At 52.6% G+C, this 13,366-nt stretch overlaps 1 protein-coding gene across 6 annotated transcripts in view; it reads right to left on the bottom strand.

Moving 5' to 3' along the window:
- Nucleotides 1-13,366, bottom strand: part of DVL3 (dishevelled segment polarity protein 3) — a 35,684-nt gene that overhangs the window by 11,230 nt on the left and 11,088 nt on the right. For all 6 annotated transcript variants that reach the window (XM_055723307.1, XM_055723310.1, XM_055723309.1 and 3 more), the window contains exon 2: nucleotides 1,628-1,697. In XM_055723307.1, the coding sequence (XP_055579282.1) occupies nucleotides 1,628-1,697 (70 nt within the window). The remainder of the gene's footprint in view (nucleotides 1-1,627; nucleotides 1,698-13,366) is intronic.

Below are 13,366 nucleotides of genomic sequence, written 5' to 3'. Positions count from 1 at the left end.
GGGGCTGGGATTTCCTCCAGGGAAGGTTTTGATAACCACCCTGCACTTTTCCTGCCTCTTGCACTGTCAGGAAATATTCACTTGGATCCATGCCCCCATCTTTCCCTCTAGCTAAAATTACTACCAAGTTCCTAAAATAGCTGCATCCCCAGCCTGTCTGGCAGAAGCAGCGAAACAAGTGCTGCCCCCTCAGCCCCCAAACCACCCATGGACAAGGATACTCTCAGCAGAGAGAGAAAAAGGGATCATCAGCTGTGCATAAAGGACTCAGACTGCCGTCACCCCTTGTGCACAAGAGCCAGTAGCAGTGCTAACTCCAGGCACAAGTTCCCTGCGAGGAGCCAGCACACCAGGGCAGCAGCACAGTGCCCTGGTCACAGCAGAGCTGCATCGGACCCATGCTGCTCACACTGAGCAACCAGAGAGCCCCAATAAAGAAAGCTAGCAGCTGCATGGATGCGTGGATGACAAGGAAAAGCACGTCAGGTAGAAAAAGAGCAATGGAAAAGGTTCAGAGACTGGGATTCCCCATATAGCACGTGAAAACAAAAGGCAGCTGGAAAGGGACAGGTGGGGAGGTGTCTCAGGGCAGATGCAGCAGCAGCAGGGATGGTGGCCAAGCGCTGGACGGGCTGTTTTCCGACCGGCCTGGCTAGCTGCTAGAGGCAGGACCGCAGGCGCCTGGCTGCCGGCTCTTGGTGTGGGAGCCCTGTGCACCCTCTCCTCCTGGTGCAGGGCAGGACCCTACTGGCCATGCTGCTCCCCTGGCCAGTGTCCCATGGGCAACCAGTATGGCAGCAGAGCGCCTGCTCACCCGGTCCTGTCACCCACACCCTCCCTCCCAAAACACAGTGTTTTCACGGCTCCTGGCCCAGATCTAGCTGTTTGGTGAAGGGACAAATGCAGCACTGCATCCCACCTAGCCTGATTTACTGAGGATTTTTGCTGTTTAGGGGCTATTTGGTGGCCTCTGGAAAAAGGCACTTGGGTCTTGGTTCTGCTCCTGGTGTAGATCCACGCACCCTCATCAGCACAAACTGCAGCTCAGCAGAGGGGAAAAAGGGATGACGGGCTATGGAGGCTGAACACCACCTCCCCACACGAACAGAGGGTCCCCTTGGGGGCAAAGGGAGGCATGCGGGCAGGGGACAGAGCGTGTGCATGGCACGGCACAGAGGGAGAAGCTTGTCCTGCAGCTGCCCAGGCAGTACCTTCAGTCTTCAGGGCAGTCAAATCCAGTCCGCTTCACCAGCACTAAAGTCACTTAAGCCCTTTGCACCAGTCACAGGAGCGGGACTTTCCTTGGAAAGCTGACCCTGCCATAGGGGCACACGAGTTACGCTGCTGACAGGCCAGGACCACCACCTCTGCCAGGCATCAGTTACTGCAAGTTCTCCACAGAGGCATCTCACATCTTTCCCGGCATGGGGGACCCAGCACCACGCAGCACCCTCTCCATCTGAGGGACTGGAGTGTGGTAATCCAGCTCATCAGCTTCGATCGCAGTCAGCACGCCGACAGTATGGAGCCGTCCCTGTGCCTTACTTGGCACTATGCAACCTAACGGTGGTTTTCAGAAAGGGCAGAAACACAGGCAGCGAGATACCGAAGCAAGGGGCTTGCTTACCCAGGACACCACCCGGCCGTTGAAGCAGGGAAGCTTGGCATTGTCATCAGAGATCTCTTCTTTCACCACCCTGCAGAAGGGAGAGAAGGCAGTCAGAGCTGGGTCCAGGACTTCAGAGGAAAAGGAGACTTTCCCAAGGCAGGTGTTTGCACCCAACAGGAGGTAGAGCTCAGGCTTGGCAACGGGGTGGGGAGAGGGCCAGCAGCTCCCTCCTGCTGCCAGGCTACAACTGCCTATGCCCACAGCCACGACTGGCAGGCTGGAGGTGAGAAGACAAGGGCAGAACAGGCTCTCCCATGCGCACTCAGCTATTTCATCCCCCAATTCACATTTTAATCAGTAAAAAAAAATATTCAGATACATATCATAGAATCATAAAATAATTTGGATAGAAAAGACCTTTAAGATCACCGAGTCCAACTGCTAACTTAGCACTGCCAAGTCCACCACTAAACCATGTCCCTCAGTGCCACATCTATTTGTCTTTTACATACCTCCAGGGATGGTGATTCTACCACCTCCCTGGGCAGCCTGCTCCAATGCTTGACAACTCTTTTGGTGAAGAAATTTTTCCAAATATCCAATCTAAACCTCCCCAGCACAACTTGAGGCTGTCTCCTCTTGTCCTATCGCTTGTTACTTGGGAGAAGAGATCAACAACCACCTCACTACAACCTCCCTTCAGGTAGTTGTAGAGAGCGATAAGGTCTCCCCTGAGCCTCCTTTTCCCCAGGCTAAACCACCCCAGTTCCTCAGCTGCTCCTTGTAACACTTGTGCTCTAGACCTCCACCAGCTCCGTTGCCCTTTGGACACGCTCCAGCACCTCAGTGTCCTTCTTGTCATGAGGGGCCCAAAACTGAACACAGGGTTCAAGGTGCAGCCCCACCAGTGCCCAGTACAGGGGGACGGTCACTGCCCTGGTCCTGCTGGCCACACTGTTTCTGATACAAGCCGGGACGCTGTTGGCCTCCTTGGCCACCTGGGCACACTGCTGGCTCACGTTCAGCCGGCTGTTGACCAGCACCCCCAGGTCCTTTCCCACCAGGCAGCTTCCCAGCCACTCTGCCCCCAGCCCGCAGCGCTGCGTGGGGTTGGTGTGACCCAAGCACAGGACCTGACACCTCACACAGGTGGCCTTGGCCCATCGATCCAGCCTGTCCAGACCCCTCTGCAGAGCCTTCCTGCCCTGCAGCAGATCAACACTCCCACCCAGCCTGGTGTCGTCTGCAACCTTACTGAGGGTGCACTCGATCCCCTCACCCAGATCGCCGATAAAGATATTAAACAGAACTGGCCCCAGTACTGAGCCCTGGAGAACTCCACCTGTGACCAGCCACCAACTGGATGTAACACCATTCACCATCACTCTCTGGGCTCGGCCATCCAGCCAGTTTTTTACCCAGCAGAAAGTACACCCGTCCGAGCCACGAGCAGCCAGTTCCTCCAGGAGAATGCTGTGGGAAATGGTGTCAAAGGCTCTACTGAAGTCCAGGAAGACAACATCCACAGCCCTCCCCTCATCCACTAAGCAGGTCACCTTGCCGCAGAAGGAGATCAGGTTAGTCAAGCAGGACCTGCCCTTCATAAACCTGTGGTGACTGGGTCTGACCACCTGGCTGTCCTGTACATGCCACATGACAGCACTCACGATGATCTGCTCCATAACCTTCCCCAGCACCGAGGTCAGACTGACAGGCCTGTAGCTCTCCAGATCCTCCTTCCAGCCCTTCTTGCAGACGGACACCACATTTGCCAATTTCTAGTCAACTGGGACCTCCCCAGTGAGCCAGCACTGCTGATAAATGATGGAGACTGGCTCAGTGGGCACTTCCACCAGCACCCTTAGGTGGATCCCACCCAGCCCCATAGACTGGCGTGCATCTAAGTGGTGTAGCAGGTCAGTGGCCACTTCCCCTTGCATTATGGGGGCTTCATTCTGCTCCCTGTACTCGTCTCCCAGCTCAGGGGCCTGGGTACCTGGGGAACAACTGGTCTTACTGTTAAAGACTGAGGCAAAGGTGGCATTAACTCAGCCTTTGACACTGTTTCCCCCCAGCATCCACTAAAGGATGGAGATTCTCCTTAGCTCTCCTTTTGTTGCTAGTGTAATTATAGAAATATTTTTTATTGTTTTTATGGCAGTAGCCAGATTAAGTTCTAGTTGGGCTTTGGCCTCTTCTGATTTTCTCCCTGCACAACCTCACGACACCTTCTAGTCCTCCTGAGTTGCCTGCCCTTCTTCCAGAGGTCATAAACTCTCCTATTTTCCCCTGAGTTCCAGCCAAAGCTCTCTGTTCAGCCAGGACCATCTTCTCCCCTGCTGGCTCGTCTTTCGGCACACGGGCACGGCCTGCTCCTGTGCCTTTAAGATTTCCTTCTTGAAGAACGTCCAGCCTTCCAGGACTCCTCTGCCCTCCAGGACTGTCTCCCAAGGGGCTCTGTCAAACAGCCTCCTAAACTGGCCAAAGTCTGCATTCCAGACGTCCAAGGTAGCAGTTGTGCTGATCCCACTCCTTCCTTCTCCAGGAACTGGGAACTGTACGATTTTGTGACCACTACACCCAAGACGGCCTCCAACCACCACATCACCCCCAAGTCCTTCTCTGTTCACAAACAACAGAGCCAGTGGGCACCTTCCCTAGCCGGCTCCCTCACCGGCTGGGTCAGGAAGTTCTTCCACACACTCCAGGAACCTCCTGGACTGTTTCCTCCCTGCTGTGTTGTGTTTCCAGCAGACATTTCCACCAGTTCACTTATTTCTAAAGAAATACATAACTTGAACTTCTTTATAATGGTCTGAAAGAATCACAACCTATGCCAGAGATTTCTAACAGATGAAAGTGAAATACATCAAACATGTTGCCTCCCAAATGTTACTGTTGCTTTTTAATTAGGTACATAATATTTCAACATCACTTCAAGCTTTATAGTTCTGCCACAATGTCATGTTCCCGCATTACACAAACAGCCACGTTATTATCAGTTTTCACAGTGGAGGGAGCCACTGATAATTTTTTTCCCCCAACAGTAAAAAAAAATCAGTTTTCTTTGGAGGGAAAATTTATTCTTTCTACTTTAAATGTCACTGGGCATTGAGTCTGCAATCAAAACAACTTGTAAATTCACCAGATTCAATTAATAACATCTTTTGATAAATCAAATTTAATGGCAAAATGGGCTTTAACAAGCTCATTTTCTTTTCTATCCAATGACAATGTTTTAACCACTCTCATTTAACACAAAGACATCTTACAAGTAGTTCATGCTATTAATTTCCCCTTCCAGGCTATATCTAAGATAGTTTGACACATATTGTGCTTTAAAAAAAAAAAAAAAAAAGTAGTAACAAAACAGTGAATAATTTATGTTTGAAGAGAAAAAGAATCCAACAGAAAAAGAATAAAAGAACAAATATGAGAACAAGGAAAACTATGCATTAAAAAAGTAGCAGCTTATAAGTAACTAACAGAGTACACAGAGGTGGGATCCCGCCAACAGCTCTGAAGGGTCCCCAAGCCAGTCCCCAACTCACGGAGAATTGAAGAGGATGCAAGCGTGGGATGTGGAGCTGTGACCCATTACTCCAGACTGCCAAGCAGCCCAGGCACTGCCATCCAGCTGCAGCACGCTGGGGTTTGGAGAAATAGGTACTCTGTGCTCCCAGCTGTGCTCCTTGGTGTGCCAACAGCTGCCCAAACTCACTGAAAACAGCACAGCAAGGCTCACCAACACTTGCCAGGCATCAGCAAAAGGCAAATGAACAGTGCTGGAAGACCAAAACCCGGAGAGCAGGCTCACTCCACCCTGCTGGCTGTGCTGGTTGCTCCAGTGACGCGCAGCCTCAGCAAAGGGCTGTCCCACAGGGTGAAAGGCAGCACATTGCCGCGTCTTTGCTGGCAGCTGGCACTCACAATCCCTGCCCAAACTGGAGAGCCAGCAAAGGGACTGGACAAACGCTTCCCATCTCCAGAAGGCACAGATGAGGAGGTCATGGTTTGAGCAGTCTAATCCACTCCCAAGATGTGCGTTAATTCCTCTTGCACAGATGGAGAAGCAGAAAAAAAGCAGGAAAGGAGCAGTGAGGATGGATTAAAACCCTGCTGGCTTAATGCTTCTTCAGCATGCCCTGTGCCAGCCTCTGCCCAAAGTCCCTGCTAACCAAGGTGAGTGTCAAACACAGACAGTCCCCCTAGGACCTGTCCCCTTTGGTGCCCATGTCAACCCTTTCCAATGCAGGCAAGTTGTCTCCTCGCTTCCAAGCACACGCACACACACACACGCACCCTGGCCTGGCTGCACTAGCATCCATTCATACTGTCGCCAGCAGCCTGGACTTCATCCAATTCCTAGAGAGAACTTCAGGCAGAGCCAATTTTCAGTGCTGCATGCTGCCTGCTCAGGGACACAGAGCCCTGCCTGTGGGTGAAAGGACAGGGTGATATATTTGCAGGGTCACGGTGACCAACCGCCAAGCCCAAATGAACTATTCCACTTTCAGTGGGGACAGAGAAAACCAACCCACAAGACCCCCTTGCCCACCCTCAACTGCAATGCTCGATGGAGAACAAGCCCCGTCTGTCCTGAGAGCTGGTCCCTCGTCACCCCATTACCCCACTGCTGCCCCAGACATCCCAGGGGTCAGCTCCACCCTGGAGCAGTTTTCTCCCTCCTTCCCCAGCCACTGCATGATTTATCACTATTTATCACCCAGCTGTCAGAGCACAATGGATTATATATTTAGACTCTACAGAGCAAAACCTGATAGCGCTGGAGTTGGACACAAGCCGAGCAGGAATCTCTCTGTGGTCCTGCTCGTGTCTGTCACTCCCTGCGCCGTCCCAGCCCTCTGTGCCCTGCATTCCTCGCCAGCCTCAGCCCTGGGCTGCAGCCTTCCTCCCCCCACCTCTCACCACTCTCTTCAAGCCACACTTCTCACAGGAACAGGCCCGCAGGTTGAGGCAGAAGCCACCAAGCGAGCAGCCTCTGGGGGAGCTGTGAGCAGTGCCACGTCTCCCCTCCACGGCTGCACGGGAGGCGGCCATGAGATGGAACTGCCCGGTGGCTGTGCTGGGAGGGAAAAGCATCCCGTGAACGTGCTGGGAAGAGCCCCGAGCTGACGGGGCCTGAGCCCAGGAATCCCGAAAGAGCAGGCCAGGAGCTCAGGATCTCTCAAAGCCTTTCCTTTTGGCTGGAGCCAGCGCAGCCCAGGGAAAACATCTGCCCGAGGCTGATTTCAAAGGGACTGCTTTTAGTTTAGCGTCCATCAGGGCAGCTCGGTTTCAGGTTTTCCCATATTTCAAGTCCTGCTGGGGGCTGGGCACAACACAGCTGAGAACGGTGGCCAGGAAAAACCCCTTCCATGGAGCGGCAGGCTGAGCTCGCCCGGGCAAGCGTGGGTCCGGGCCCTCGGTGCCACCGCTCCGCACGGAGCATCACCCAGCACACCGGCCGCTCGCCGGCCCCGGGGCCAGCAGACGTGCCGAGGCCGAGCTCCCCGGCACTCATCTGCCTTGAATTTTCCAACAAAGAGACCTGCGGGAGGGAGGAAGGAGGGAGGGTTACAGGGGAGGCAAGCCGAGTGGGCGGATGATTCAACCGCCATCCCCAGCGACACGGGGGAGGGGACAAGGCTCTGGCTGCCGCAGGAGCCCGGCTGGAGTGTGCAGAGGGGGCTGCCAGGGCTGACACAAGCAGCACATCTGCTCCCATGCAGCTGGGGGAGGGGACGGGGCAGCCCCGACAGCGGGGAGGGAAGCGGAGAAAACCCAGCGCCAACCCTGGCTCCATCCCTACCCTCCCACCAGCTTCTCTGGAAAAGCCAGCAGACCCTCTCCCCATGGCCTGGGAAGATGCCACGCTCCCAGCTTCCCTCCCGTCCGCTCCCCACCAGCGGGAGCGGCTGGCAGCCTGGAACAGGGATGCAAGAGGCAGGCGAGGGGCAGGCGGGCAGACGCTGCCTTCTCCAGGGAGCCCCAGCCTGGCTCAGGAAATTAAGAGGGTATTTTGTATCACAGAGTCATGTCCCAGGAATGAAGGGAAGGTGGGGAACAAGAGAGGGTGCACAGGAGAGAAAGGAGGCCATAAAACCCCAGCCTCGAAGCCGGCTGCGCCGTGTCGGAGACCCCCGGCTGCGCAGGCGTTACCAGCGCAGCTGCTGTGCTCCCAGCCTCCCCCTCTCCCCTCGGTGGCCTCCAGCCCGGCCAAGGCTGCGGATACAAGGGAGTTTCTAGCTTCGGCCAGCTCTGGTCTCTCCCGAGCAGGACCTGCTCACCACAGCGAGGCCCCAGCGAAGAACTTGGATGGAATAACGCAATCCCAGCGAAAGAAGAAATCCAAGAGGCATCGACAGAAGCGCCAGCAGGAGGATTTGAACCTCAGATTTGGATGCAGGCTGGAGCTCAGCAGCGATCGCTGCTTGTCTCTGGTGGTCCCGTCCCTCAACTTGTCCATCCAAGGGCTCACAACGGGGAGGATACTTGGAGAGGATCGACCACGGGACATGGCAGTGATCTGAAAAGCTGAATCTGGTGTTTGGGGTGGGGGGGAAGTACCAAGGGAGGTGAGGGAAGGGGACCCCCTCAAGCATGTTAGACAGCTCAGTGGCCAGAATGAAAAGGAGTTTGTTACTAGGGAGGTGCCAAGATTGGGAAGAACACTGAACAGTGACAATTTCACGCTAAAAAGATGTAAAGCTAATGAAAACCAGTAAGATCTTTTCCTTTGTTTAGTCTGATTATTAAGAAGAACGAACTTTACACAACAGAGACGTTTTTTCCAACATTGCAAAGCCCAGAAAATCAACATTAAACTTAATCTTCTACTACAATCTCCCAAAAGTGCAGATTAGGTAGGTCACTCCTCTGAGCTTAACAGCCCCCATAAGAAGAAAAAAAGAAAACAAAAAAACCATCAGGAGACGTTTCTACCCAATAGCACAAGCTTCAGGGATTTACACACCAGAAATGTGATCTCATTTTCACCATCTATAGTACACACCCCTTAGGGCAGAGATGTCTTGTCTCCAAATTAATAATTGCTGCATAGCAAAAGGAAGCACCTCCATGTGTTACTATCCAAATGTGAGCATCTCCCAGCTCTAGAGCAATATCCTCCCCTCTTCTGCAAGATCAAATGCTGGGGCTGCAGGGATGAGCTCTGCAGTCATTTCACCAGAAGACAAAACCGGACACAGCAATTGTCCAACAAAGCTGAGATTTCAGATGGGAAACAGTCGCCTGTTACGACTAAGCCCAGACATGACACGTGTGCTTCCCATGGGGATATAATCCCCTCAAGGGCTACAAGGCCCAACCAAAGAATACACACGCCAACACCACACGTGTATTGGCGAGACCTTGGGCTTTGGAGGCAAAAAGCACGCATCAAACAGGATGAGAGGATTTGAGTTGTCTGTGTCCGTAAGCCAGGGCATTCTTTGCGTCTTCTTCACTTTATTTTTACCCCCTGCGCGAGGAGGAGCAGTACACAGGATACAAATTGCATGGTGCACCGGGGTGAAAAGGGCTCTCGGAGCGTAAACAGAGACCATCACTCTCGCATTTAATGTCCCTCCCAAGCCCCCACACAGGGCTCCACTGCTCCTCTAATGCTGTAGCACAGGGTAAGAAGAGACACACAGACTTGTAGGTGGCTTTGTTCAGACCCTCCTGCCCAGAAGAGCTGCTGTGCTCCTGTCTGTCCCCACATGCTGTGTGAACATGAGCTCCCTTGCAGCACTGTCTTTACCTGGGGTGCTTTAAGAATCAAGAAGTACAAACCAGCTGTCCTGCTAACAAAATGATAACACAGCTCTGCATTTGAGCATGAAAGGCCACCTCCGTTCTCCTAACAAATCAAGGGAGCTTTACTAGGGTTCCTCGGGGAGCAGGTCACGCCATTTCAAGCTACTACCCACTCTCCTCAGAAGCAGGGACACTGCGCCCATGAGTGAAACCACAGCAAGAGTCTCCTTTATTTTTAGGCTGTAATCTCTACAGCCTCGCTCAACCATGCTCACCACTACTGCCCCACAGCCTCCGCACGTTCCCCCCACTGTCACTCAGGCAGGGGCCAAACAGACATCTAAGATGGCACCTGTTTTCCACAGCAACCCCTCATCAACACACTTGAAATCACTCCACTGGACACACACCAGGACAACCACAACACCCCTGTCCAGGAGATGCTTGGCTCCAGCTGGACCTGCACTCAGTCCTACCGGCATCACTGGGTGGCAGATGACACAGGACAGACCTCCTGTTCATCTAGCCCAAAGACTGGAAAAGGAATGGCATTTAGGAACGAGCTACCCGACCTCACAGGCCTGCCCGGGAGCAGCACTTATCAAAGCAAAGCTACAGACTTTGATTTCGAAGTGAGCCCAAGAGCCCAGGCGGCCCCTCCTGCCTTGATCTCCGAGTGACCATCTGGCTGCAGCACTGCTCTGCAAACAAGCCCAACAGGCCTGGCCTCCGACCCGCCCTGCCCAAGCGATGCTTCCAACCCCCAGAAGGACATTTAGAGACATCATCAAAGCAAGCATTCTCCAGGCCCCCAAAGGTTCAGTGACACTTTCAGGCTCTTTGAATTGGAAATCAGGACAAACGGGAACTCCCAGCAGAAGCCCAGCCAGGCTCTTCACCCTGGTAGATCAGTTTCAGCTCCTCAACAACCCTAAGAGCTTGCACAGCCCAATGCAAGGATACAAGACAAGTGCAAGGGCTCATTGTGAGAAACAAAGATTTGAGGTTACATGTCTGCAGAAAAGACCTTCAGAGGAACAGAGGTAAATCCACAGACAGAACAGTGACCAAAAGCTGGGCTTGAATTCAAGGTGGGTTAGGAAACAGGCCCAAGGAAGTCCCTGCCAAACAGAGAAATGTGTATGAGACAAGGTAAAATCCCTGATGCTGTTGCTATGGTTCACATGAATGTTCAGAGACAGCAAGCAAACCAGAGGAGGCTTGTTCTGTTGTGACACTTGGCTCCATCTGGACATGGCCGGCAGGAAAAGCCCACAATGCAGAGCTGCAACACAGCAGCACCCGCTGACACAGAGAAGGGAACTGTACAGAAAGGTGGAAAAAGGGCTTACCCAGCTACTGCTAGCAGCAAAACACAAAGGGCACACCACCACCTTACCAAGAAGCTTATGGATAGGTGCCAGGGAACTCCTTGCAGCTCCACAGAAGTCATTCAGCCCTTTCTAGGCTGGCTAGAAAAGCAACAGCCCCTCTTGCAATGCCTAGGGACTTCACACTGATTAAGACAACAGCAAGGAGCTGTAAAGGGCTCCAAAGGGTGTTGAGGGTATGGTGTGGTGTTAGCACATATACAACAGCCAAGAGAGAGGGCCGTGATGTCCGTGAAGGCTCTGCATGCACCGCGAGGAAGGCAGGACCAGGCCTTCCTTTTCTGGCCCTCAGCTGAGGGACGCCAAGTCAGTTCTGCTTTTTAACAGCAAACGAGGCTCCTGCCAAGAAAGCGCTGCTGCTGTGGAATGTGCTGGGCCAGCAGTACAGCTCATTCCTGGAAAAGCATCAACTCAGCAGGAGAGCAAGGAGAGAAGAGGGGGAAAACGGGAAGAGGGGGAGGGTGGGAAACAAAAGTCTGAAAGCTTGGACTTCCACACCTGGACAAGCAGGGAGCTGCCACAGAGCAGTCTGCTCGCCAGCACCCCCTTATCCCAGGCTCCCAGCACAGCAGCCCTGCCCAGCACCAGCTCCCTGCTCTCAGCACCTTTCTGCTGCCCAGCCACCACCAGAGCAGGTCTGGGAAGGCACAGACTGAGGCACATGTCTGTGGGGAGGAGAAGTGAGGCTCGCTTCCCCCGCCTTGTTAACAATTAATTTGTATTTAATGACAGATCTTCACCAGGAGATGACAAAGCAGCTTCCACACGTCCTGCCCTCAAGACACTGACCAGCTCACATTACTCTCTCCTAGCACAAACAACTTTGCAAAAGTCCCCCAACTAAACCAGCCCAACCTCCTACATGGTGGGAAGGGGCCTTGAAGCGTAACAAGCTGTAGATGACTGCACCTACTTTTCACATCCAGCTGGGCTACCATCAACACCACCTCTCCTAACTGTGTCTATAAGACATAGAGAGAACTTCTATAAAACCAACAGGGAGTTAATAAAGCTCAAAACTAAGTTCCACCACAAAACATTTGCCAAAGACAATGAGAAGGACTCATGCAAAGAGCAGCCTTTCAGAGTCACAACAGCTGCATGGTGGCAAAGAAAGAACTTTGTCCCCGATCCCAGGCTATTGCAGCACTCTGAAAAAGGACAAACGACGACGCTACGTCCCTCTGGTTCTAAACTGCAGGAGGTAGGAGACAGCATGAGGAATCCAAATGCTCAAAAGAACCATTTCCGACCATTGCTAGGACAGGGATACATGCTCTTTTTCTTCCTCACCTTTGGGCCCTGGCTAATTTTTGGAACAACCTGAAATATTCACTTCACTCTCAGGAAATTGTCAGCAAGCCAGGAAGACCTTAGAGAAAACCAATGGTTTAAACAATCAGCTCCTAGATACATCTACTAGTAGACAAAACCAAAGGTAGAGGAAGGCTAGCTGTTTCACCTGGTCTCCTGCTTTTGATGGCGTCAGTGCAGGGGACGGTACAAGAAATTCCCTGTACAGAGAGACAGCAAACAGCATGTTTTAGTAGCCTTTTATATACTTCATTAATTTCAGCTAATAGCAGTCATCTTCACCAAACTTCTTTCAAGACGCAGGGCCAAGCCCTCGAACAATACAATGAGCAATCTCCTACAAAGCATCCTTTACTAGGCCAGCCAAGCTTCCTCTTCAGCCAGCACCCAGCAAACAAGCTAATACTGTTCAACTGCTGAAAGAAAGAGACAAGAAAGATGCTCCAGTCCTAACCAAACCAAGCATGTGCTGGCACACAAGTCACGCAACTAGAGGTCCAGAAAGCAGATGAGAGCCATAAAGCAGGAGCCAATCAATTACTGTAAAAGGAATGTGATTAGCCAAGAAGCAGGGGAAATGTGAGCTGTTCCCATCCTGCTGCTGGTTTACTCTCAGCAATGAAAATACTAGTTTTCCCTTCCTTTATGAAAGCCATGGTCCATGGGACCCCTTCCTGACACTGGATGGATGTTCCACCGGACAAAGCAATATCTAGGCAGTCAGGAGACCATCACCTGCCTAGGACTCCTCCAAAGGAGTGTCAGAGATTTACTGAAATGGGGCACAAGCCATGGTCTTGATCTGGAAGGAAGCTGTCTTCCACAAGCAGCCAGGTTTTTCTGTTTCAGCAGCCTGGCTGTAAGTGATGACTGGCATTAGTCCATAGTCTGTGTGAAGTGCCATGTACAGAACTTGCTGGGACTCACCTTTACACCAGGAATCAGCAGCCTTTTCAACAAGAGGGTAAGCCTCCCCACAGTTTAGAAGAGGACAGTGGCTTTGGATCACTGCAGCACTATACCCGACCTCTGCAGGACCAAGTCCAACTCAGAGCTGCTGCTTCTCTTTGACACTCTGAACTCCTGGGCCTGACCCTGTTCATACCATTCAAAACCTTCCCACCTGCCATTTCTGACAACTGCACCAAAGGCTGGATAACAGTCAGTGACCTCCAGAAGTCACCATCACACGGGATATGAAACGTTCCTCTTGCGGAGGGTCTCAAAGCCACAGCTACCAACTCCCAGGTCTTTCAACTATGGAGAGGTGCAGTGGAAGACAGCACAACCT

The sequence above is a fragment of the Falco cherrug genome, chromosome 11, assembly GCF_023634085.1.
Source record: "Falco cherrug isolate bFalChe1 chromosome 11, bFalChe1.pri, whole genome shotgun sequence".
NCBI classification, from domain to species: domain Eukaryota; kingdom Metazoa; phylum Chordata; class Aves; order Falconiformes; family Falconidae; genus Falco; species Falco cherrug.
This window is presented reverse-complemented; position numbering and strand designations above follow the sequence as displayed.